The sequence below is a fragment of the Pseudorca crassidens genome, chromosome 12 (assembly GCF_039906515.1).
Source record: "Pseudorca crassidens isolate mPseCra1 chromosome 12, mPseCra1.hap1, whole genome shotgun sequence".
Taxonomy (NCBI): domain Eukaryota; kingdom Metazoa; phylum Chordata; class Mammalia; order Artiodactyla; family Delphinidae; genus Pseudorca; species Pseudorca crassidens.
The window spans coordinates 52270734-52294714 of NC_090307.1; the positions used below are offsets into that span (position 1 = coordinate 52270734).

The 23981-nt window shown below is 49.4% G+C and overlaps 1 protein-coding gene across 1 annotated transcript in view; it reads right to left on the bottom strand.

The window, feature by feature from the left end:
• The window catches only part of CABLES1 (Cdk5 and Abl enzyme substrate 1), a 105560-nt gene that overhangs the window by 10509 nt on the left and 71070 nt on the right, over positions 1 to 23981 (bottom strand). The window contains exons 5-7 of the mRNA XM_067699532.1: positions 11674 to 11770; positions 9777 to 9933; positions 8566 to 8669 (exon numbers count right to left, since the gene is read on the bottom strand). Of these exons, the coding sequence (XP_067555633.1) occupies positions 8566 to 8669; positions 9777 to 9933; positions 11674 to 11770 (358 nt within the window). The remainder of the gene's footprint in view (positions 1 to 8565; positions 8670 to 9776; positions 9934 to 11673; positions 11771 to 23981) is intronic.

Here is a 23981-nt window from a genome sequence, read left to right on the forward strand (position 1 = left end):
CTGTGGTCCCCTACTGGTCTGGTACAGACCGGGTGACCACTGTGCTCAGTGCCACTGAATTCCAGGCCACGGGATGTGCCAAGTGCAGGGGTCCTTGCGGCCCCAGCAGTGGCCAACAGCTGGGCCCAGCTGCATGAGGGATGGGCAGCTCCATCCCTGGCGCCTGTGATTCGCAGGGTGGGGTGGAGCGAGAGATCACTTAAATGCACTTTCTCGCAGCTGCCTGGCTACAGGGAAGCTGTGTGTGCACAGCTGCAGAAAGAAGAAGGAAGGTCAGCTGGGAGCAGGAGACCATTCGAACGAAACACAGAAGGTCCAGGAGATGCAATTCAGAAAGGAGCCCTGCCCGGCCTGCCCCGTCAGAGAGGCAGGCAGAGTTAGGAAAGGCCCAGCATGGGGGCTGATGCCACACAGCCCTTCTGAGATAACAGGAAACGACGGTAAGACCACAACCTAGTTCTCCAGCTGGAAGAGTCTACTGCGCCGCCGAGACACCCTTTGCTTTTTACCCAAACAAACAAAGGCTTGGACTCATCATGAGAGAAGGGAGGGAGCCTCCACAGAGCTGACCTTGGGTCCCATTCTGGCCCAGGGCACCACCAGGATGCCCTAAAGGGAAGGCCTCCCAGGGTGGGGTTGGGGTGCAACAGGAGAGGGCGGGAGGCAGCAGGTGTGCGCTGGGGGTGCGTGCACCCTAGTAACAGTGCTAGAGGAGAACGAGGGGCTCAGAGCTGACAGGTTGATGGTCTGATTCCCACAGAAACAACATAAAAGGTGCTTCCACTGGGGGCCTGTTAAGGCTCTCCTTCCTTTCGTCCCCACCTCCAGGGCTCACATCTCCCTAGGGACTCTTAGAGCAGCTCTGAACTGATGTGAGCTTGCTGTCGACTCTGCTGCTGCTCCCCTCTGGGTCAGAGGGGCCCCTGGGGGGCAGGAACATCCCAGAGGAGCCAGGTTCCAGCGGCAGGGCTACCTGAAACCCAGGAGGCAGCAGGGAGCTCAGGGCAGGTGTGCGGCCTCTCTAAGCCTCGCTTACCTGGCCTGTGAAACGGAGGATACAAGGCAGTGATGTCTGCAGCTCTTTCCGGTGCCAACAGCCAGCCTCCACTGCACTTGCCTGACATCCACGGGGCTCCGAGCCCAGCTGGGCAGCGGAAAGCACACGTGACCTGCTCGTTAAGGAAAGCAGAGCCGCGGCCCTTGATGAAATCTATCTCACCACACACAGCCGGGCGCGTCGGCTGTTCTATGTTTATTCCTTTTTCCTGAGAGGGCTGTAAATCACAAGGAAACTACGGGAACGAGTGCACAGACCACTCGGCCTGGGGCTGCATTTGTTGCTATTTCTACCCATCGGATTCCAAACACAGGACCCTGGGTCTAACCTGTGCCCCTTCCCTTAGGCGAGCAGCTCTTCAGGTTCTCTCACTGAAATGAGATGGCTTGCAATCGAGGAGAGGCACCCAGGGAAAGCCGCGTTTGTGTCAGGATTACACCACCATGTGGACTGGCCAGCTGTGCAAAGCACGTTCACGGTTTCAGACATGTGTCGAGTGTTTCCCTGGTACTACAGGAACTTCCGGAGTAGTGTTTCCACCCACCTGAGATAACAGTGGCTAGACGTGGCCCTGAGGTCACACACACCCAGATAGTATTTAGATGCACTTTTAGCATGTTTCTTAAAGGGTGGTCTCAGAGCACGAGCTGATGAACTGCGTGTGCAGTGTCATGTTAAAAACCACAGAGTGATAATCAAAAATTTGAGACAAATACAGAGAACAGGAGCAGATGCTACCTCTTGGTTGAAATGGAAAGCAAAGTTTCGTTTCATATTATTTTTACAAGAAAAAAAAGATTAAAACCCCCCACAATACTGATGCATGCTACCACATGGATAAACCTTGAAAGCATTATGCTAAATGAAAGAGGCCAGACGCAAAATACCATATAGCGTATGATTCCATCTTCATGAAATGTCCACAACAGGCAAGTCTATAGAGACAGAAAGTACACTGGTGGTTGCCTAGGGCTTACAGGATGGGTGGGTTCTTAAGGGTATGGGGGCCTCTTTTTGAGGATGAGGAAAATGTCCTGAAATTGACTGTGGTCATGGTTGCACAATTTTGTGAATATACTAAAAACCATTGAATTGTACACTTTAAAAGAGGTGAATTGTATGATATGTGAATTTCATCTAATAAAACTGATACCAAAAAAACCCCAAATCCCCAAACGCAAACCCAAAACAGAAAACAAAACCCACCACGATGCAATAAGCCATTTTATTTTTACACTTACATCAAAAGCTGGCAGGTCTCAAAGCCCCACTGCTCAGCGTTTGTGAAGGCGCCTGGCAGGGAAGTTCCAGGGCCCCTTCGAATCTCCAGAGAGGCCCAGCAACAGTGTTTCTGCAACGCTGAACTACTTTTCTTAAAGAGGGTCTCTCGAACTGAATAAGCTTCAGGCATCTGGAAACCTGGGGGCCTGGAAAGAGCATTGCGAGGGAGGGGCCCCTGGGCTCAAGCTGCTTTACCATCTCAATAAATCCACCTGCAGACAGGTAAGTGCCCATGTCATCCAGACAGCTTTCAGTGAAAAAGAGATATGCAGGGAAAGCAGAATCCAATCTCACGGAAGCCTGGATTAATCTTCCTTTACTGTCTTCTATTCCCTCCTGCTCAGCATCTCATACTGTCCTGAAAAATTAAGTTCTAAGATATATTCCCACAACCCTGGGGAGACGCTGAAACGGAAGGAGGGGCGTTTCTATGAGTCCTTAGATTGTAATATTAAGTAAATAAAAGAATAGGCACTGTATCACGGAGATCAATCCAAGAGACATCCTCTCGAGATCGAGATAGCTACAGATATCACAAAGTCGGCTTTCTTTCTGTTGTCAATACAGTTCGAGAGGGCTTTCTTCCTGAGAAAGGAAAAGGGTCCAGAAATCCCTTCATAGAACGTTAATTTTGTTGGCATTATCTCAGTCAGTTCTCTTATTTTCTCCTCTTAATTGCTCTCCACACCCACAAGGGGGGGAAACCACTACCGACTTCAGCTGCCAGGTTCTAATGATAAATAACCGCTCTCTAGTGAAACTTTAATTATAGGCCAGGAGGCACAGGGCAGGAAGCACCGGTTCTAGTGGGAGGCCTCTGGCCCCCCTCACTGCATTGAGAAACCATATGAAGTTCAGGCCCTACAAGAACCTGCATGTAGCCAGGAGGCTCGACATACTTTCATGTTTCGTGGTCACCTTCTAGAAACCGTAAGGCCAAAACCACGGGGCCAGCTGCAATTTGATTTCCACATCTGCACCAGGATTTCTTTTTTTTTTCGTTCAAACCTCTCCTTTGCCCTTTCACAATGGCTAATACTGGGAGTGACTTGCTTGGATCAAAGTTAAAAAATACAACTGTAACTACAAATGCAACGTCAGTTTCAAAGGGTTCCACTTAAACTCTGTAAATAACAGCCTTCTTTCTGAGCTTCAGGGGAATGTTCAGCTCTGGAACCCTCCCACTAAAAGGCACATCCCAGCAGTGGCGATGACTGGCCTTTTTATCTTCTACTGAGAACAAACATGAACGAAAATATACCTTCAACTACATCCTGGCTGGTAAACATCACCTCCACTGACTCAGAAAGCCGGCTCCTAGGTATTTATCCAAGAGAAATGAAAATGTATATCCACAAAAAGACTTGTATGGGAACGTTCATAGCAGCAATATTCATAATATCCGTAAGTTGGAAACAGCGCAAATGTCCATCAATAGGAGAACGGGCAAATAAATCATGGTATATCCATACAATGGAATCCTACTCAGCAATTAAAAAAAACCCAGAAAACTACTGACACATGCAACATGAGTGAATCTTACAGATACTAAGTTGTGTGAATGAAGATGGATTAAAAAAAACACAGTACACAATTCTGTTCATATGAAGTTCCAGTAAAGGCAAAACCAATCTTTGGTGACAAAAGTCAGAACAGTAGTTGCCTTTGCTGGGAGGGGGTATGAAGCGGAACACGATTGAAAGGAGGGAACTTTCTAAGGGGATAGAAGTGTCCTACATTTTGGTCCAAGTGGAGGATACAAAATTCATGGAACTATACACTTAAAATTGGTACATTTGATTAGCTATGTTATACCTTAATATGAAAAGAGAAAAAAATGGCAGGACTTCCCTGGTGGTCCAGTGGTTAAGACTTCACCTTCCAATGCAGGGGGTGCGGGTTCAATCCCTGGTTGGGGAGCTAAGATCTCACATGCCTCCCAGCCATAAAAACAAAATATAAAGCAGAAGCAATATTGTAACAAATTCAATAAAGACTTAAAAAAAAAATTGGTCCACATCAAAAAAATCTTTAAAAAAAAAAAAAGGCTGCTGCAGGATTTGATGGGGTAGAAGGACTACAGCTCATCACTGTAAAGCTTGCTTGATTCTGTAAAGGCCACACCAACACCTCAGACCCTGAAATTCCACAGGTACAGGATACCCCAAAACCCAGGACAACAGTCCCTCATTCTCAGATCTGGGCCTCTGCTTGGCTGGCCGAAATTAAACTGCCCTGGGGGCCTCGCGGGGACAGGCATATGGCAGAAGGACCCCAGAGGCCTTGGAGGTTGATATTTAGGGAGGTGTGTGGCGCTGCTCAGACAGTCAGCCTGTGAGGGACTTGCTGGTTCCCTTCCCCAACTTCCACAGCAGGGAGCCGGGGAGGGGGAGGAAGGAGCGGGGCTGCACAGGCTTCTCACAGGGCTGAGTCCGCCTGCAGGGGGAGCCCTGCCCACCATGAGGGTTCACCCCGCAGCAGGAACGCTCCAAGCTGTGTCACTGTGTCAGCTCTTCCTACCCACCTACAGGCCAAGATGTGCCCCAGACCCTCAAAGAGGGCCTTTAACAACCTGGATTAGATGACCCTGTAGCTCCCTCTGTCCACCTTAGTAGCCGGCGCCTACTGACAAGGACAGCTCCCTGAGCACGGGGTCAAGTTAGCACAGAAAATTGGTCAGGATCGTCATTCTATTGACTTCCGTGCGCGCGCGTGTGTGTGTGTGTGTGTGTGTGTATAAAGGGCAGTGACTGTTACTGTTAAAAATATCCATTTTACACAAGATCAACCTCTTGCACACTTCAGGCTCTTGCACATGGGGCCATCCTCCCAGGGCCTGGCAGGCCTCTCTCCCCTCAGCGTTCACCTTTTCATGTCTTCAGGGGAGCCTTCCTTGAGGCCCACCTCCAACCCCTAACCCTCCCTGTCATTCTTCACCACTTTTCTAAGATGACTCCTTCCTTACCCTCCTCACTACAGTGACTTGTGTACTATCTGCTGTCTGACTTCTCCACTCTAAGGTCGAGAATAGGGTTGGTGGCTGGTTTGTCCTCCACTGTATAAGGAAGCACCTCGCCTGGCACATAGTAGGGCCTCAGTCAATACTGGTTAGATGGACAAATTCTATACCTAGTACCCAACACACAAGATAAAGCAAGCAAACCAAAGCCAAACCCCCTACTCTTGCTCTTGCAAGTTCAGTGCCAAAATGCATGTGAAACAGCCCCGGAAGCCACGTCTGCTTCTAGAGAGGAAGTCTCCTGGAAGCCAGTCTGAGGCAGTTTGTAACCATGACATGCACGTCAGGGCTGAAAAGTGGACGGCCCACGTTTTATCAAAGTACCAATATCTGTGGCCAGAGCAGAAGGAGATGTAGGTCTTATGAAGCTGACCTACAGGCAAATACAGTTCACGAGCAATTTCATTCTCCAAAAAATGGACGGTTACAGGAAGCACAGGCTACAGATTCAATGTAGTGAACTGAAAAATGACCCACTTGGGACCATAAAACGAGGAGGGTAGGACACACACACTGACCTGGCAGGTCATCTAGTGCACTGCCTGGTGGAGCTGGGGAATGATCCGTCTGCACAGGTGTGCACATGTAGACTACAGCCCAGAACCTCGAAGCTCACAATTAAATCATTTAAAGAAAAAAAAAAAAAAAATCAGAGCCACACCAGCCAGACACCAGGCCTATAAAAGGAGAGGTCGATGTGATCACCAGACGTAACATGACTACAGAAGAGCTCCCCTCCAAACCCCAACGCCAATCAAAAACAGTGCACCTTCTTATTCTCTTGGTTACCTAGAAATCTGTTAAACTGTTGGCCCAGAGAATCATCTTCACGTTTTACCCTGAGGGGGTTTCTGCCACTGGCTGCTGAGGGACGTGGATTCAGAGGCACAGTAGGAAGAGTGTTAAGCCCAGGGTTCTAGCCTCAGCCCCTCACTTCCTGTCTGTCAACTCTGACAGCCTCACTCAGACTCCCCGAGCCACAGTTTCCTGCCCAAATTACTTAATAAAGTGAACCTTAATAAATAAAGCAGTGAACAACATGAAGAACCCTTACTGTTACACAAGTCACGAACTTTCAGTTGCTCCCTCCATGACATCAGGGTAAGGATTCTGGTCATTTATCGGACACTTATTATGGGCCAGCTGATACGGACAAGCCCTCGTTTTTAGAAAGAAGTAAATAATCTAACAGGTCACAGGCAGAAAAAAAATAACTCTGTATGGCTCTGGTTTTGCTTTCTGTGTTAGGAGTTGGAGAATAAGGACAGGAGAGAGAGGAGACGGGGCAATTTTAAACAAAATGCCTTTGGCGATTCATTCTGATTCAATGTGGCATTTTATTTTATTTTATGTTTTAAAATATTTATTTACTTATTTATTATTATTATTTTTTAATGATATTTAATTTATTTATCTTATTTATTTATTTTTGGCTGCACTGGGCCTCCGTGGCTGCGTGCGGGCTTTCTCTAGCTGCGGCGAGCGGGGTCTACTCTTCGTTGTGGTGCACGGGCTTCTCATTGCAGTGGCTTCTCTCGTTGCGGAGCATGGACTCTAGGCGCGTGGGCTTTAGTAGTTGTGGCTCGCGGGCTCTAGAACGCAGGCTCAGTAGTTGTGGTGCACGGGCTTAGTTGCTCCGCCGCATGTGGGATCTTCCCGGACAAGGGCTCGAACCCGTGTCCCCTGCATTGGCAGGCGGACTCTTAACAACTGCGCCACCAGGGAAGCCCCTAAAATATTTATTTATTTATTTTAATTTTGGCCGCGTCGGGTCTTAGTTGTGGCATGCAGGATCTTTCGTTCCGGCGCGCAGGCTTCTCTCTAATTGTGGTGCACGGGCTCCAGAGCGCGTGGGCTCTGTAGTTGCGGTACACGGGCTCATTAGTTGCTGGAGTGCGGGCTCAGGTGCCCCGCGGCATGTGGGATCTTCGTTCCCAGACCAGGGATCGAACTCGCGTCCCCTGCATTGGAAGGCAGATTCTGAACCACTGGACCACCAGGGAAGTCCCTCAGTGTGGCATTTTAGAATGATCTCTGAGCTATCTGCCCAATTACAAGAGGATATACATTGAAAGTGAGCAGTGAGGGCCTGAGTTCTGCCTGGTGTTTCTCTGACGTCAGCTACTTGCCAGATGCTCCGTGAGAAGAGAAGCTGGGGAGTTGGGGCGGCGGGGGGGGGGGGGGTCTCACCGCCGAGAATGCTAAGCTTAGAGTTAGTGCATGGGGTGGGGTCCCACTCTGGTCTTTGCAGACACAGGAGCCTGGAACAGAAAAAGGACCCCCTGCTCACTCCTGGGGCCAGGGCTTCTGACATCAGCCAGCAGGGGAGGAGCAAGGGAACCAGAGTAGGACGTTTTCAGCTGCGCTCGCCCCTCCGGGCCCGGCAGGGCGGCGGTGGGGACATCCTGGGTCGGTGCTCTCTACCTGATGGTGTGCGTGGCAGGCCTGGCGCGGTGGGTTTCTCTAAAAGCCCGGCTTCCACAACCCCGTAGCAGCCCAGGCTCTGCCCACATCCAAGTCAGGACAAGTCTGCCCAGTGAAAGTACACAAGACCCTGTCAGACCCCACTGGTGTCTGGAGAAACAGCGGCCAGAGTGGTGGGAAACGGTGGTCTGCCAAAAGTAGAAACCAAATGACACAAAGGGAAAAAGAGGAAAAGCCCGTGAAATAAAAACAGCAAGGAAAGGTTTTGCATTTAACACCCACACCGTCCTACTTTCACTTTCCCAGGAGATGATCCTGTCATCCAGAACCCAGTGCCAAATGTTTGCTCAGAGTGTGTGCAGAGGCCTACGGTCACCGAGGAACTCCAAACAGCTGAACTTGAACTCAGCGCTGCCGGCGACGGGCATGATTGGTGATGCCCTACCTAGTGGGGTCCATGGACAAACATACCCTCAGAGGTGAAGCTGCAACCTGCAACCAGCTCTCATAGCTGCCGGCAATCCAGCCTCCTCAAGCCCTCTGAAGTGCTGTACCTGGGCCAGGTGGCCGGAAGAACCCTGGATGTGATGCTGGTCCTTCCCTGAGTGACCCACATGTGGCGGCGAGTGGGGGAGGTCCTCGAGAAGAACCAGGCAGAGCAGTGTCTGAACAAGCCCCCAACCCCAGGAAGAACCACTGGCCATTAGGATGAGCAAGGCACCTCCAAGTTCTCCGAGGAGGCTGAGGGGGTCAGCTCCCCTGCCACCCCGCCACCGCCACTCACCATGTACGAAGGAAAGATCAGAACTCGTTTGTGCTTGCCGCAAGGCCACTGGGGGTCGTCCAGGAGATTCGGGTCATAGTCCATAAACTCTCCCAGGTCGCTACCTGAGGATCACACGCAAAATGATGACTAAGGCCCGGGACGTCCTGAAGCAGAAGCAGCCGGGTGAACGCCTGGTACAAAGTTACACTGAAGAAAGGGTGGCTTCAGGTCACTGAGCTCAGAGTCACACTGCTCGCCCTGACCGTCAGCAGGCGTCTCTGCACGCCGGTGAAGTGTATGCCCCGGCAGGGGGGTTCACCAAACACTTCACACTCTCTGCCGTTTTTTCCATTTAAAACAATTATGTATTAATCTCCCTGACCCGGGAGAGCACAGAACCTCACGAGCATGAAAGATGCCGCGAACACTCACAGATTCCAAAACGTGGCACGGAAAAGGCTCATTTTCTAAACCTGCAGATCAAATGAGCCTCCAGTTATTGCATGTGAGAAGCACGTTTGGTGTGAATGGTTCCGGGCAGGCTATGCGGTCTGACTGAACGCAAACCAGAGCAGCTACCGGTGCAAACAGCCGTCAGTGACCAGGGGTGGCACGTCAGCACAGTGCTTCTGAACTCAGCACCTGGACAGGCCTAAGGAGCTCCGTGTTCACCTGGAATTTCTCTGACAGTGGAAATAATCCCGCCTCATAAAGCGTTTTTCTGCCTGTGCGGATTCTCACAAAGGCTTGGACAGGCCAAGCTGGAAGCATGCAAGTCTTCTGCCAGCAGCCGAGTAAGCTCACCCGCCGTGAGAATCACAGAGGAAGTTCTCACGCCTGATGGTACGTGTATGGCCCAATTATTTGAAGAAAGGCCAAACCTGAGGACTAGGAGAATGTAGGCAAGAACCAGGTACTTGGAGAGATGAGCAGCAGAGTGGTGGAGAGAAGCCGGGGAGTCTAGCCACCTCTGCAAGGCGGCCTGGGCATGTCTCCTCGTGGGAGCTCAGGGGCTGGCGACTGAGGCCCCTCGTTAAAGAGCTCGCCCCTCGGCAGGGTTGTGAGCCTGCCTGGCCCGCAATCGGCTTGCCCAAAAGTCCCGTCCCCTGCAGGATGAGCTCACGCTCCAGGGCACCTGTCTTCCAATGTGCACAGGGAGACCCGAGCAACACTGTCCACCAAGGCACCTCCTGCTGCAAGCTACCCAGACCAGCCAGGCCCCAGCTTACCTGCGTCGAGACTCCCCTGGGTGCTGCTTGCCCGGCCGATGGAGAGGCTGCGGTGGCTCAGGGTACGGAGCTGGGAGAAGGCGGACATGGAGTCTAAGGTGTTTCTCCGCGCTCCAAAGGCGTTCGTGGGTAACAGAAACTGGGTATAAGAAACAGTCTAAAAGGTGAAGACAAAAACGGGCCGGTGATTAACCCCGGGCAGTGTTAGGTTTGCGTTCTGACCAAGCTGCGTTGCCACGCCAGGTTCACGTCCATATTCTCATCGCTGCAATTCTAAAATCCAAGGTCCGAAAAATGAAATTTGTTTGGCACTCGTTTGTGCCAAAACCTAAAGTGGATTGACCAGAGGCCATCTGTAGTTTTAATTTATCCCACTTGGCGTGAATATTCATGTTATGGGGCAGAGATATTAGTGTGTCTGATAACAAGGTACTATCGCGGAAGCTGCTAGGATGCTGTCTAACACGAGAGGCATACATCGTGGTACTTTTTCTAATCCACCAAGTGCAGAATTCTAGAATATCGGGTCCAAAGAGTCTCGGATAAGGGGCTGTGCCCTCCCATGGTCCTCTGGCAGATGCTGTGTCTATGATGCTCCTCTCACTTCATCCTCCCTCCTTCCTCTGTGAACACTCAACCTTCAGGAATGAAGAGGCAACACGTGTTTTTCTTTTCAGCCACTTGGAGAAACACGGCTCATACACCCCGACACGTGAGCTCAAGGCCGATGTCATTTGGGCACGGGGGTGACCAGCTGTTCTGCGGGAGGGGTGACGGGTAGGTCGTTTGCTGCCCCAGCAGCTTTACCTACAAGCAAGCTACACTGGACGACTTCCCCAAAGACACACTTGCGTCGTCTCCATAAACAGGCTTTGGGAGTGTTTACAAAGACTGCCTGCATCCAGCACAAAAAGGTCAGGTTCATATTTCAACCTTCCCTCCTTAGACTTCAACCTAGCAGCTCAGTGAATTGTGGATGAAAGTGGGATGTGACAGCCCCCTGCTCGGTGGTCACTCTCTCAGGCTGAGGGACTCCTAGCCTCTCAGGACCACGGGGAGCAAAAAACACTGTCTAGTAGTGGGATTGCTGCCTGCCGTCACCACCGTCAATGCATGTTCAAACCACCCGCCACTCCATCCTGGAACGTGCACCTGTGTGTGCGCATGCGTCTGTGTGTGCGCATGCGTGTGTGTGTGTGTGTGTGTGTGTGACAAAGTAGTCTCCCCTTACCCACAATTTCAGTTACTCATGGTCCAAAAATATTAAATGGAAAATTCCAGAAATAGACAATTCACGAGCTTTACATTGTGCGCCACTCAGAGTAGCATGATGAAATCTAGCACCGACCTGCCCGGGATGCGAATCATCCCTCTGTCCAGCTGATCCCATCCCTTCGTCACTGAGTAGCCATCTCGGTTATCCGATTGACTATCATGGTACCACAGGGCTTGTGTTCAAGTGACCCTTATTTCACTTAATAGTGGCCCCAAAGCACAAAAGTAGTGGTGCTGGCAATTCGGATATTCTCTTACTGTGCCTAATTTATAAATTAAACTTTCTTATTGGTATGCATGTATAGGGGAAAATATGGTATACATAGGGTTCTGTACCACCCAAGGTTTTAGGCATCCACGGGGGGTCTTGGAACATATCCCCTGAGGATAAGAGCGGGTGACTGAACTGGTCAGGACCAGCATTAGTGGCGAAATAGCTGTGCTGCTATTTAACCCACGTGCACACCCGGGATCGGGGACAGGCTGGCGTCACGCACCCAGAAACGTGTCCCACATCGGGTTAACCAGCACGAGCGCAGCTCGTGGTCCATCACACAGCCTCTGCTTCCTGACCCTTGTGTCTGTCGAAAAAGCTGGTGGCCTGGAAGCCAGGCAGCCTTACCTTCCCGTCAGCGCCCAGCTCCACGCCTTCCAGGCCAATGATCTCTTTCAGGCTCACCGCTCCTGCTGACTGTCTCCCTCCATCCAATTTCAAATCCCTGGGGGGGGACAAGCCGAGGATAAAAATGGTTCTGCTTGCACCCAAAGGAGCCACGGAGATGTCTCCTGACGGGACACTACAGTCACACTTGCAAAAATGACAGAGAGCCCTGCCGGATGAGACCCCCTCTTTGTCCCTCCTTCTCAGCGACACTCTGTGGGTAGGTAGTTCTACCCACTTTGAAATAAACGAAATCCGATCGAACAGAGAGCCTGAAGACGAGAGTCAGGCTCAGAAGCCAATGGATTACCGATGTCCCTTCCCGCTCGGCAAGGTCATTGGCTCTTAGCTGGTCGGCTAACCGGAAGCCGGGGGGAGACCAGCTCTCCCTGCCACCCCCCATTAGATGGGAGAAAGAAATTCTTACCCTAAAGAGTTCTCAGCTTTACTACTAGTAACGAAGGAATTAAGGCCACAATAGCCACCCCAGCTTCCTTGCCAGGCCACTTAGACAATGATAAAAGAATAATCTCTGGTGTTAACAGCAAGCATTTATAGAGCACTTCACAATTTACAAAGACTTTCACACATCCTCCACTTCATTCTTTAAAATCATCCTATCAGACAGGCATTGCAATTATTTTCCTATTTTACAGATGAGAAAAAAGAACCCAGAGCAGGTAGACAGCTCACCGAGGTCACCCTAACAGTGGGCTGTAGAGACCGGTTTTGCATCTAACGCTGTATCTTGTGCAGCACGTGGCCTCGGGCTGGCTGTGCCTCTGCTCAGGGGTAACTGCTCACATTTCCATGGACAATCCCCCCGCTTACAGTAGTTCTCAGACTTTCGCTGCATGTTAGAATCACCTGGGAACTCTGACAAACTACAGGCTCAGAGATACTGCGGGTTCAGTTCCAGATCACCCCTACAATGCAAATATTGCAATAAAGCGAGTCACATGAATTTTTTTGGTCTCCCAGTGCTTATAAAAATTATGTTTACAGTATGCTGTAGTCCATTAAGTGTGAAATAGCATTATGTCTAAAAAAACAATGTACATACCTTAATTAAAAAATATTGCTAGGGCTTCCCTGGTGGCGCAGTGGTTGCGAGTCCGCCTGCCGATGCAGGGCACACGGGTTCGTGCCCCGGTCCGGGAAGATCCCACATGCCGCGGAGCGGCTGGGCCCGTGAGCCATGGCCGCTGAGCCTGCGCGTCCGGAGCCTGTGCTCCGCAACGGGAGAGGCCGCAGCGGTGAGAGGCCCGCGTATCGCGAAAAAAAAAAAAAAAAAAAATATTGCTAAAAAATGCTCACCATCATCTGACAATGCAAGGTTGCCACAAACCTTCAATTTGTGAAAAAAAAAACCCCACAAAAACGCAGTATCTGTGAAGCACAACAAAACGAGGTACGCCTGTACTGTGTCTGGCTCCCATCCCCAGACATTCACTCTGATTCAGTTGGACGTGGGTGGCAGGAGTTTTAAACGCTCCCCAGGTGATTCCAAATTGCAGCTACGTTTGGAAGCTCTCTCTTCAGCTTGGCTCTACCACACGGTGCTTATCAGTCAAAGCCGCCCCAGGCTGGCAGCATCTTGCCGTGTGGGCTGGAGGGAGGCACCCCATTCAGGGGTGTCTCCTACAACCTAAGCAAGAATGAACAAAATGTAAAGGCAAGACTCTCCAGGCCAAAGGTGAAGGAATCGTGGAAAGAGAGAAAGGGAGCCGGGTGAGAGGCGGGGAAGAGACGAGAGGCCGCCCCCTCCCACCTTCTAAGGAGGAAAGTATTCTCTCACTTTGTTGAGCAGTCATCCTTGTCTATGGGCGTCCCATGCGTGAACTGACTCCCTAATCCTATCTGATTAGTTTCCGTAAGAAACACCCAAGACCTGCATCTAATAAGTACAATATTTTCTAAGGTAGTCTCCTTGGGAGGCCAAGGTCGTGTCAAGCTCAGGATTTCTCTGGAACCCCTTTTGGAATGAACACTAACGTCATGGAGAAAACAACAATGACAACAAAAAACAACCAACCCATTCCAGTCTTCAAACTTTACATGTATCTATACAGTGCGTGTGCATGTATGTGTGTTTGGGTGTGTATATATAATTTTTAAATTTTATTTATTTATTTATTTATTTTTTGCGGTACGCAGGCCTCTCACTGCTGTGGCCTCTCCCGCTGCGGAGCACAGGCTCCAGACGCGCAGGCTCAGCGGCCATGGCTCACGGGCCCAGCCGCTCCGCGGCATGTGGGATCTTCCCGGACTGGGGCACGAACCCGTGTCCCCTGCATCGGCAGGAGGACTCTCAACCACTGCGCCACCAGGGAAGCCCTATAATATTTTTTAAAACCTTGAACACTTACTAGTTGAATCAGTGTCTCCCTACCTCAACTGACCAGATTTCACTGTAAATGACTTCAGGTATTCCAAACATCAAACTCACTCCTTAAGGACAGTACCGAACAGGACAGTAACCCACAGAATTGCAAATACTTCGTTAGAAGGTGCAAATCACCCCCTCGAGAGCCCCTAAGATGTTCTGAGCAACAGAAGCGCTCTCGGGATGTGTCTGAGTTCTCCCGCAGGGGCCTCCTCTGCTGGGGCCACACCCACCAAGGGCTCTGAGGTCCAGGCTGATGTGAGTCATATCACTTTATGAACATGCCATGCCAACAGAGAGACCTGTTTTCCAGTTATTGGCCTCAAATCCAAACCTGGAAGGACCAGGTGGGCTGGAGCAGAGCAGGGCTCAGCAAGGCCACCAGAACCTCAGGACCTCAGGTACCCAGAGACCACGTGCCCAGCTGCCTCACCTCCTACATGAGCCATCGGGGCAGCTCTCAAAAGACTTCCTCAAGCAATTAAGGATGGAGACGATGACTGCACCAGGGCAGCTAAAAAGGGAAATGCCTTCAGAGCAAGAACCCGACAAGACATGGAGGCAAAAATAGCAGTGGTGGGAAAGGATGGAGAGGCCCAACGGCGGAAGACCAGGGGCTGAGCTGGTACAAAGAAGCAGAGCCTGGCCTTTGGTTAAAGGACCCACGGCGTGCTTCTGCGGACTTACTGCTTTTCCAAAGCCTAACCCAGCAAGCACGTGCCTCAAATTCCCAGCTCCCAAAGAACTGTCTCCTTGTTTCCACTTCACCCAGATGGAGAATGTCATTTAGGACTGAAACTAATACAAAAGCAGGGAACATCTTTATGGGATGAGAAGACCAAAATAAATAAGGAGTATTAAAATAGGTCCCTATTAAGAGTGCTCCTGTTGAAAAAGAATAGATACATGTATATGTATAACTGAATCACCCTGTGGTACACCTGAAACTAATACAATATTGTTAGACAACTATGCTCCAATACAAAATACAAATTAAAAAACAAGAGCGCTCCTGGATGGAGAGCTGGCCACAGGCAGGTACAGAGTCTCAATCCATGTCTGTATCCTGTCTACTTGGTGTCTGATGTGTGAAGATGCTTAAAGAAGTGCTTTACTGAACGGAGCTAGTCTGACTCTTTGCTGGTTCATAAAGACAGCACAGAAGGTGGTGGTTTTCCATCGTGCCCCTTTGCATCTGTCTCAGTTTGCTCCCAGGCTCACTGCTTCCCTGGGGCAGCTTTGCCTTCGCCTTTGCCAGCCGGCCCCTCGATACTGGACGCACACATCCCAGTTCGCAGAACCAAACCAGCCACCTTCACTCCACACTCTTCTGTTTCACTCCTCCCCCGTGGGAAATGGAGCCATAGGAAAAGTTATACTTCCTGTGCACACATGAAATGCAAGACTCCTCTCCATGAGACAGACCCCAAGTCCCATTTAAAGGAACAGGGATTCTTAGACTGTCCAAACAGCTCCTGGACACTTTGGACCACACGGAAGAGAAAGCGTGACGGGCAAAACTCCACTACCCGTGACTGCGGGCACTCATCTTTCGAGAATTACTGTGCCCTTCTGCTTCTTGCAGCCACCCTTCCCGCTGGTGCTTCGCTTGTATCTTTCTACTTTCTAAATAACTACGGCATGCCGAGAAAGAAGAGAAGCCAGGAGAATAGTGCATCCACGCTCACCGGCTACTGAGAAAACACACACTGCTTATTATAGCCCAACAGCAACTCCCACAGTGAGGGAATCTCCTCCATCTGAGCTGTCCTGCAGGGCAACCACGAGCCCCATGTGGCAACGGAGCCCTTGCAGTGTGACCAGTTGACTGAGAAACTGAATTGTTAATTTTGGGTAATTTTAGTTAAAATTTAAATAGCCACATGTGGCTACTGGACTGGACTAATAAGTCAGCCTTTTTGCAGTGGCCTGGCCACTTTCTTCCCATTGCCTCTGGGGATGTCTCCATCCCAGGCCCCAGCTCACAGAAGAGACCCAGAGTGGGCGGGGGGACAGAAGCAGGACCCTGTGGATGGAGCCAGAGCACACCAATGAACAATGAGCGACAGTGCTCCCCAAGTTCACAGCATTTCAGGTCCTTTGTGCATCCTGGAGGGGAGAAGGGGGTGCCCAGTGATCATTAAGTCTGAATTGCCCTCCAGCCTTGTAGAAGGGAGTTGATATTATTTATGTTACATAAACTAAAAAAAAAAATGCTGCATTTCTTGTACACCAAAGCTGGTGCATCTGTGTTGGCTACACTCGCATTTCAGAAACTTCACTGACCTAGTTATAAATATCATAACTGCTCTAGAAAATTGACTGCTTCCTGGTGGCAGCTGAGGGCACACTTTTCCATTTTTTCTGCCTCAGATTCAGGAAGGGGTTGTTACTAACTTCGGGGCTGCCGTTTTGGCGGCATTGAATTAAGAGTGCCCACGTACACACGTCCACTTACACAGCCACGTATGCACGGAAAATGAAACACATCAAATCTATTTCCATAATGTCGGTCTCTTTTAACAGCTTTTGAATTGTATATATTGAGACTCTTAGGATATAAAAAATACTTCTTTCAAAAGAGACTGACCAACTTCTCGAGGTGCCTTAGCTAAGTGCTCTCATAAGAGTTGCTGAAACGTATACAGTTGGCCCTCCGTATCCGCAGGTTCTACAACCATAGATTCAACCAACCTCGGATCAAAAACATTTGGAAAAAAATTCCAGAAAGTTCCAAAAAGCAAAACTTGAATTTGCCCTATGTTGGTAACTATTGACATAGCATCTACATTGTATTAGGTAGTCTAAGTAACCTAGAGATGATTCAAAGTATGCAAGAGGATGTGTGTAGGTTATATACAAATACTGTGCCATTTTATATAAGGGACTTGAATATCCGTGGATTCTGGTTCCACCGGGGGTCCTGGAACCAACTCCCCGTGGATACTGAGGGATGAGTACATTAACAAGAACCATACGAAATTGCTGTCGTCTGTTTGACTTACATAAACTGTAACTTCACATCGTGACACCTAATTTGCAGACAAAGTAACTGCTCAGGACTTACATGTAAGTGTCAAGCAAGCAAAAGACCCGTGGTCCTTGATGCCCCACTGTTTTGGGAGCCAAGGGTTGAAGTCAACCACAGAAGGGAATTCTGAATGGTGTTGCTGGTTCATCCAAAGAGAGTCGCCAGTGAGAAAAGAATTAAGCAGAAGTCCCAGAGGAGTAGTGATAAAATCTTGATGTTTTCTAAGATGATCCTTTTGAATTCTCATTAAAATGGTGTATGAAAATAGAAATATCTCTTTGGCTCAAATGCCAGCATTAACCTTCCAGTACCGAGAGGTTGAGCTGGAGAATAGAACTACAGCTGAAAGTAATTAAAAGCAAACTGAAGTTGGACTTTTCTATTTCTTTGAAAAGCCAAGAAGATTATCTTTTCCCAGATACCTCTAGAGTTCAAATATTAATTAATTTATAATTAATTAATTAATTTATAATAAATAAATTAATTTATTTATTCTGAAAATAGAATGAAGGCAAGTTCAAATACCAGATGTGGATATTGTCCAAAACTGTATGCATTAAGGTTTAAATGCTATAGCTTGCGCTCAGAGACAAACATGGTCAGTCAGATCATAGGAGAAAATCTCATTTGGGCAGATGCACTAACAGACCACTAGTTAAGAAACTGGACAATGCAAAGGTCTGATTCCTTCTCTTCCACAGGCCTGGGGGATGCTACAGCTCCGACTTATTTAGGTACAAGAGCTCATTTCTCATTCTCTTCAAGTCTGTTAACTTTTGCAGAGGCTGTAGGCAATAAACATGCTTTGAAAACTCAGCTCAAAGATTTTTTTTACAACATGTGGCCGATGGGTTGGGGAGTGGATGGCAGCGGTTCAAGGGGGGATGGGGGAGGGGCTCGCAGACGATTGCGGGGAGATTAAAACAGAAGATGAAAACGCATTTGGGGACACAGCCAATCAGCAGTTGTACCCTTAAGCAAGGAGCAGAAATGTAGGTTGGTTCCTTTTGGGGGTGTAAACCCATCCTTCACAGGACAGCACTGGAAGTCATTTAATGCAGCTCTCCTGAAAGCCTGTAGCTTCATGGCTGGAAACCCCCGGACCTCTTAGTTTCGGCTCCCACGGCATAAAGTGAATGTACATGATTTCACAGTTGTGAAGTCATCCGGTCCAAGCAGATGGCCAGTCTAGATATCCTGGTGCCCAAAGAGGGTTACCCAGGTCGCTATTCATCACACAATGGCCAATTCCTGATTTCATCTTGTGTAATAGGCAAAATGATCTTGCGTTTCCTTTTTTTTAAAGCTCACTGAGCCATAATGCGTGGAACTGATCAAATAAAATTCCCTATGAGATAACAAGAAATTCAAGCTAAGGAACTTTCCTTAGGGAGCAATGAACCAAAATTCCTCTTACTTAAAAAAGAAAAAAAAAAAGATTCAAATACTTAACCCCCGGGAAGTAGATGGAACAAGTGTGTGTGTGATCAATTAACTAGTTACCAGGGTTTTCTGCTTCCAAGGTGGGGATGGCCTTACTTCTGTCCCTAACCATTCCTCTCGTGGAGCCCCAAGGTCAAAACCTTGGAATGCCAGCCCGGAGCTCCACTGGACACCTGCTCTTTAAAGAATCACAATAGGTTGAGCACTTTGATGTGTAAATAATTTAAAAGCCAGTTAATTGGGAATGACACATATACATTAATATGTATAAAATAGATAACTAATGAGAACCTGCTGTATAAAAAAATAAATAAAATTCAAAAATTCAACAAAAAAAAGCCAGTTAAATATTAACAGGATTTCTGCGTCCTAAAAAAAAAAAAAGAGAGAGATTTGCTGTAAAGAAAGCAAAGCTTGAAAGCTGGATTAGGAAAGAAAATACCACTTGTGAGCTCATTTTAATTAAGAGATCATACGTCCACTGGAACTCAACCAACAGCATTTATCATAGTCTAAGTGGTCCTAACTGTCGCTTCTTCAGATACCGTACAGCTGCCATCTTGGATTGGGTCTGCTTCCTTGTATCAGAGCAGAACATTATAATATCACAGTTCAGTCGATGGAACAAGGCCCAGGAATGACAGGAAAAAGTGAAATCCAAGCAGCTTTTAGTCCAGAAGCCCAGCCCCTCTCACACTCAGCACTTCATTGATAAACCATCCCTCTACCCGGCTTCGGTAACTGGCAGACAATGAAGGGACCGTAACACAGCTTACACTAAAATCTTTGTCTAAAGGCAGCTCCTATAAACAGCGGGGTAATAGCATGATTCATCCATGAGCTCATTCCTGAATCTGTCTCTGTGTGGAAATATGCTTGGTGTGAGGAAAGAAACACAATTTGTGAATGTGCAATTTTCCACAACGAAAAGAGATGTCTTTTGGGAAAATGGGTGGGGAGGAAGGGGGGGATGGGCTGGGAGCCAGGCAGGCAGCATTTAGGCTTAGAGGCCCTCTCTAAAAATAGAAGAAGCTGTTCTCTGTGTCACCAAATAATCAACTCAGGAAATGGACCCAAGAGGATGACCTCATCTGAAATGCCCCAATGCCAAAAAGCTAAGGACATAAACACCATGTGGAAGCTGCTATTTTAAAACACGCCCCCTGAGATACCTTGTGCTCCACTGGGACGCCATTTTCTTCATCACATGGTCTCTGATACATTTATAATAAAACTAACCCAGTGACTTTCAATCAGGTGTGGTTATCTGAATGGGTCTGTACCCACACACGTCTCAGAAACTGTTTTTTGCTGAAATCACTAGCTTGGTTATTTTACATAGCCTCGAATCACAGGTTAACTGGGTTCATTCCTAATTCCTTTTGTTTGGATCCGTACATACAGAAATGCTTACTGATGTCCATATGTTTCAGGAAATAAGAACGTGTGGGCACCCACGTCACTCCCGTTATGCACAGTCCTGGGGCTGGTCCTCAATACAACGCCTGCATCTCCCCCTCAGCAGTGGGTTGTTATCCGAAAGCTTATGAGTCGGTCCTCTGGAACTCAGAATGCACTTCCCACTGACACGATGTTATGAATGGCCATTAGCCCACACAATGCCCTTTTGGCCTACAATGTAACTGCACTAGCCCAAGAGTACCATCAAGAGCTGTGGTTGCAGGAGTAGCAGGTCAGAGGGGGTAAGAGGGCGAAGAAATAAGAGAAAGTTGGGCTTGTCTCGTGGTTTCCCGGTTTGGGGCTGACCCTCCATAACATTTTAAAAGAGGTCAAGTTTGCCTTATTTCCACCTCCCTCTCTGAGCCTCCTTTTCCTTCTCAGGATCCTTCCTTCCAAGCTGTTCCTATTTTTTCACAATTTCCTCTCGCGCTCTCTACTTCTGAACTCATAGATTCCTTTACAGCTCCCAGATTTTCGACTCCTGGTCCCATGGTGATGGCGCGGCAGCCCAGAGGATGATGGGGTGAGGGCCGAGAGCCGGAGAAGGCTCAGTGGTCTTAGAGGTGTGGATGAGCTGTTGATCAAGTGGGGTTTGCCTACTTAGGAAAGTCGAGCATCTTGCTTGCAATTCATTTCGTAAGTGGAGGGTCGCCAAGCCAAACCACAAATCCACGCTAGAAAAGAGAAGGCAATGACTAATGTGGATAAAAGGCAATGAGGCTCAGACAGGCCTTGGCAACTGGTTGAGAGAAGAGGAGCTGGTTTAAGGCTGGGACTCTTCCCAGAAAATGGCATAATTTACAAGCTTAATCTGAGAAGAGTGTTTACAGCTATGGAAGGTTTGATGTTTCAGTTATAGTGAAAAAGGCAGGCAACATCTGTTCCTCTTCTCAGCAACCAGCTTCTAATCGCTTGTTTTGAAAGGTGGGGTTTGGCAGGGCCTCTTAGCACTAGCAAGAAAGATCAAAACAAAACAATCATCTTGTCATATTCCCTATAAGCCCATGCACTAGGGGGGAAAAAAAGACTGGAAGGAAATAGACCAACATGTTAATGATGCCTTTGAGGCGAGACTCAGTAATTTTTAGTCTTCCTTTTATTTTTATGTACTTTCCAGATTTTTAAAAATAAGCATGTACCATTGAGGAAAACAACGTAAAGACCAAGTAAAAAAGCAGAGCTGCAGATGAATCCCTTTTGTTTGTAGAAACACTCACTGGCTACCTCACCATGAACAGGATTGAGATTTGCCATGTCACCTAGAAAGACTGATCAAGTGGCTCTGTGACCAGACAAACATGTGACCAAAGTTAACATTTAATGAGTATCTACTAACAGGCTGGCAGGGTGATCAGAGTGTTCATACCTAATTTTCTAGTTAATGTTCTCAGAATTCTGAGGTTGACATTATAGCCGATTTTATAGGTGAGTAAGCCTGGGACCAGAAAGGTTAGTTAATTTGCTGGGACCAGGATCCTGTCCGAGCCAGCTCTCTCCCATGCCGATGGCTCTCTGGCTTCAGGGATGGATAAGGACTGTGGTTTCACTGATGGGGCCATGGGGGACAGAGTGGACATGAGTGGGCTTCTCATCCCCACTCCCGCTTTTCTGGAATAACTCTGATGTTAGGGGTTTTATTGACTGGTGTTCTGTGTAAACCTGTGTTAGAAGAACGGTTTTTTTCAGCGAAAAAAGAAAAAGTCTGCAAACCACAGGACTAGACAGTCTCCGAGTTCCTTCTAGCTCTAAAAGTCTATCTTCGGAGCTAAAGAGTGCCCCCTGTCAATGAGCTCACATGAACGGGCGTTAGCTGGCAAATGGTCCGTGCCGGATGTCCTTTAATGAATTAGCTGGGAGACACCCCGAGGAGAAGTTGCGATGCCCTTACGTCCAGGAAGGACTTCCACGCCCGCGGAAGTGGCTTCTGCTCATCGAGGTCAGCCAGTAGGCCTGCTGTTTTGAAAGGCAATCCATCCCTGGTAATGATTCGTGGGACTGTGGGCTCAAGTGCTGGTTATCTGACAGGAGTGAGCACAGCCTGTAGCTCGTCTTCAATCTAAGCGTGCCAGTAAATCCCGTCATCTTCCCAACGCGTGCACCTGAGCACAGACGGCCACGCTGGGCCACAGAAAGGGCAGGGCAGTGAGGACCAGGTTGTGCACGTGCATGCGCGTGGGTGGTGGTGAGAAGGACCAAGGCAGAGGCTTCGGTTCACCCCCCAGACGTGGAGAGGGGCTCCAGTGATGGGATGAAGGTCCCCCTGCCCAGCACTGACCTGGGAAAACGGCCCTCTAACGCTACGCTAGATTCAATCCAAAGTGTGTCCCTTGCCATAAGCGAAAGCAGGAAACGTGAAAGGAAAATCACGTGTTGCTCTGCTCAAAGTGGGGCTGTTACTTACACTGTGATCACATGATGCCGGTTCTGAGACGTGCCGGCGACCTGAGTTGACTGAGGGCCGGGTAAGCCAGCCGCTGAAAGCCAGGGAACTCCGAGGTTGGCAGAGACCGTAGAAGCCAGGCGTGACCTCCGCAAAAGGCGTCGGCGCTCTGGGGTTTAACATGCAGGGTGCAGCCTCTGTGAGCGACTCTGAAGGAGCACCGCGTGCCTGGTGGTGCCGGTGGTGCCGTCCAGGCTGTGAGGCGGATGTGGGAGAGACACCTGGCGGGGCAGGTAGGGCTGGGGGACCTTGATGGGGCTCGGCACCTGCACGCAGGTGCAGCTGGAAGCCCTCTGTTGTCGTCACCGGGCTTAGCAACTTTCACTGCGGGTGTGACAGTGACTCGCAGGGAAGCAGGGTTCTGAGGTCCATGTCAGAGCATCCTTGTCCCCGTCCAGGCCCTTCCTTCTGACTGTCCAGCACCATGTCTATGGAGATGCCGCAGGGACGAGGTACCGGGCTGAGGGCTCCTGGGAAACAGCCCTTGCTCCTGCTGATGCAGAGGGTGTGGCCGTCATTTGCCGGGGCAGTGATGTATCTTCATAAAACTAGCCACTTTTAATAGCCTGGGGACAGTCCTCAGAAACACCACTTCTACTTGTTCATTCAACAAGCATCACAGGAAGGAGTACTGTGCACTGAGCACTGTGGAGACGGCTGTTGGACTAAGACAGAGTCACACCCTCAGGGGGGTGAGGACAAGCTACGAAGAGGTCAAATACCTGTGTGAGCGCTATGACAGGCCTAAGCAAAGGCCCCACAGAACATGAGTGGACTCCTGCGGGGCCTGGGAGGGGGGCGGTAGGACCTGGGGAGGGATGCCTGAGCAAGCATCCTGGAGGAGAGGTCTGGGTTTGGTCCCGGCTGGAGGGCTGTAGGTTGGTGGTGCTGCTTGTGGCTGGGCTCAGAGTCCTGGGGTTTAGTTATCCGTGGAGTCTGATTAGAACGTGTCTCCTTTCAGGGAAGCATGGTGTGGGGAGGGAGGGGACCCTCTGAGGACCCTTCCTATGGCTCCTCGCCTCCCGGAGGTCTCCCTCCCAGGGCTGATGCTGGGCTGGGGGTTGGAGTCCCTTGGTGGCCTCCCCAGGTCCAGTTCGGGGGCAGGTGGATTCTGCAGGGAGTCACAATGGCGGAGGCCAAGGCTGGCTCACAAGTCCCAGGAAGGCTGAAAACTGCATTTCCCATACCCCCGCGGGTGACTCCGGTTCTGGCATGGGAACACTCGGTGAAGCCGGGAGACAGAGGTGAGTAACACACGGGGAGATCAGGGCGTCCGTCGGGCATCAGCAGCGTTTCCACAGGAGGAGCCCCGGACTGGGCTGCATGTTTGTCCTGGCTGCACGGCCTCCCACTGGGTTGTTCCTGGGTGTCTATACTGGTTTCTCTGTCATTCCTGGACATTCTGTGAATCATCCTAACTCCACCCCACCCCAACCGTCAGCGATGATCCTGCTGTCTGAGTGTACCCGACCCTGCGCTCTGCCCCTCCATGCCCATCACCGCCCCTG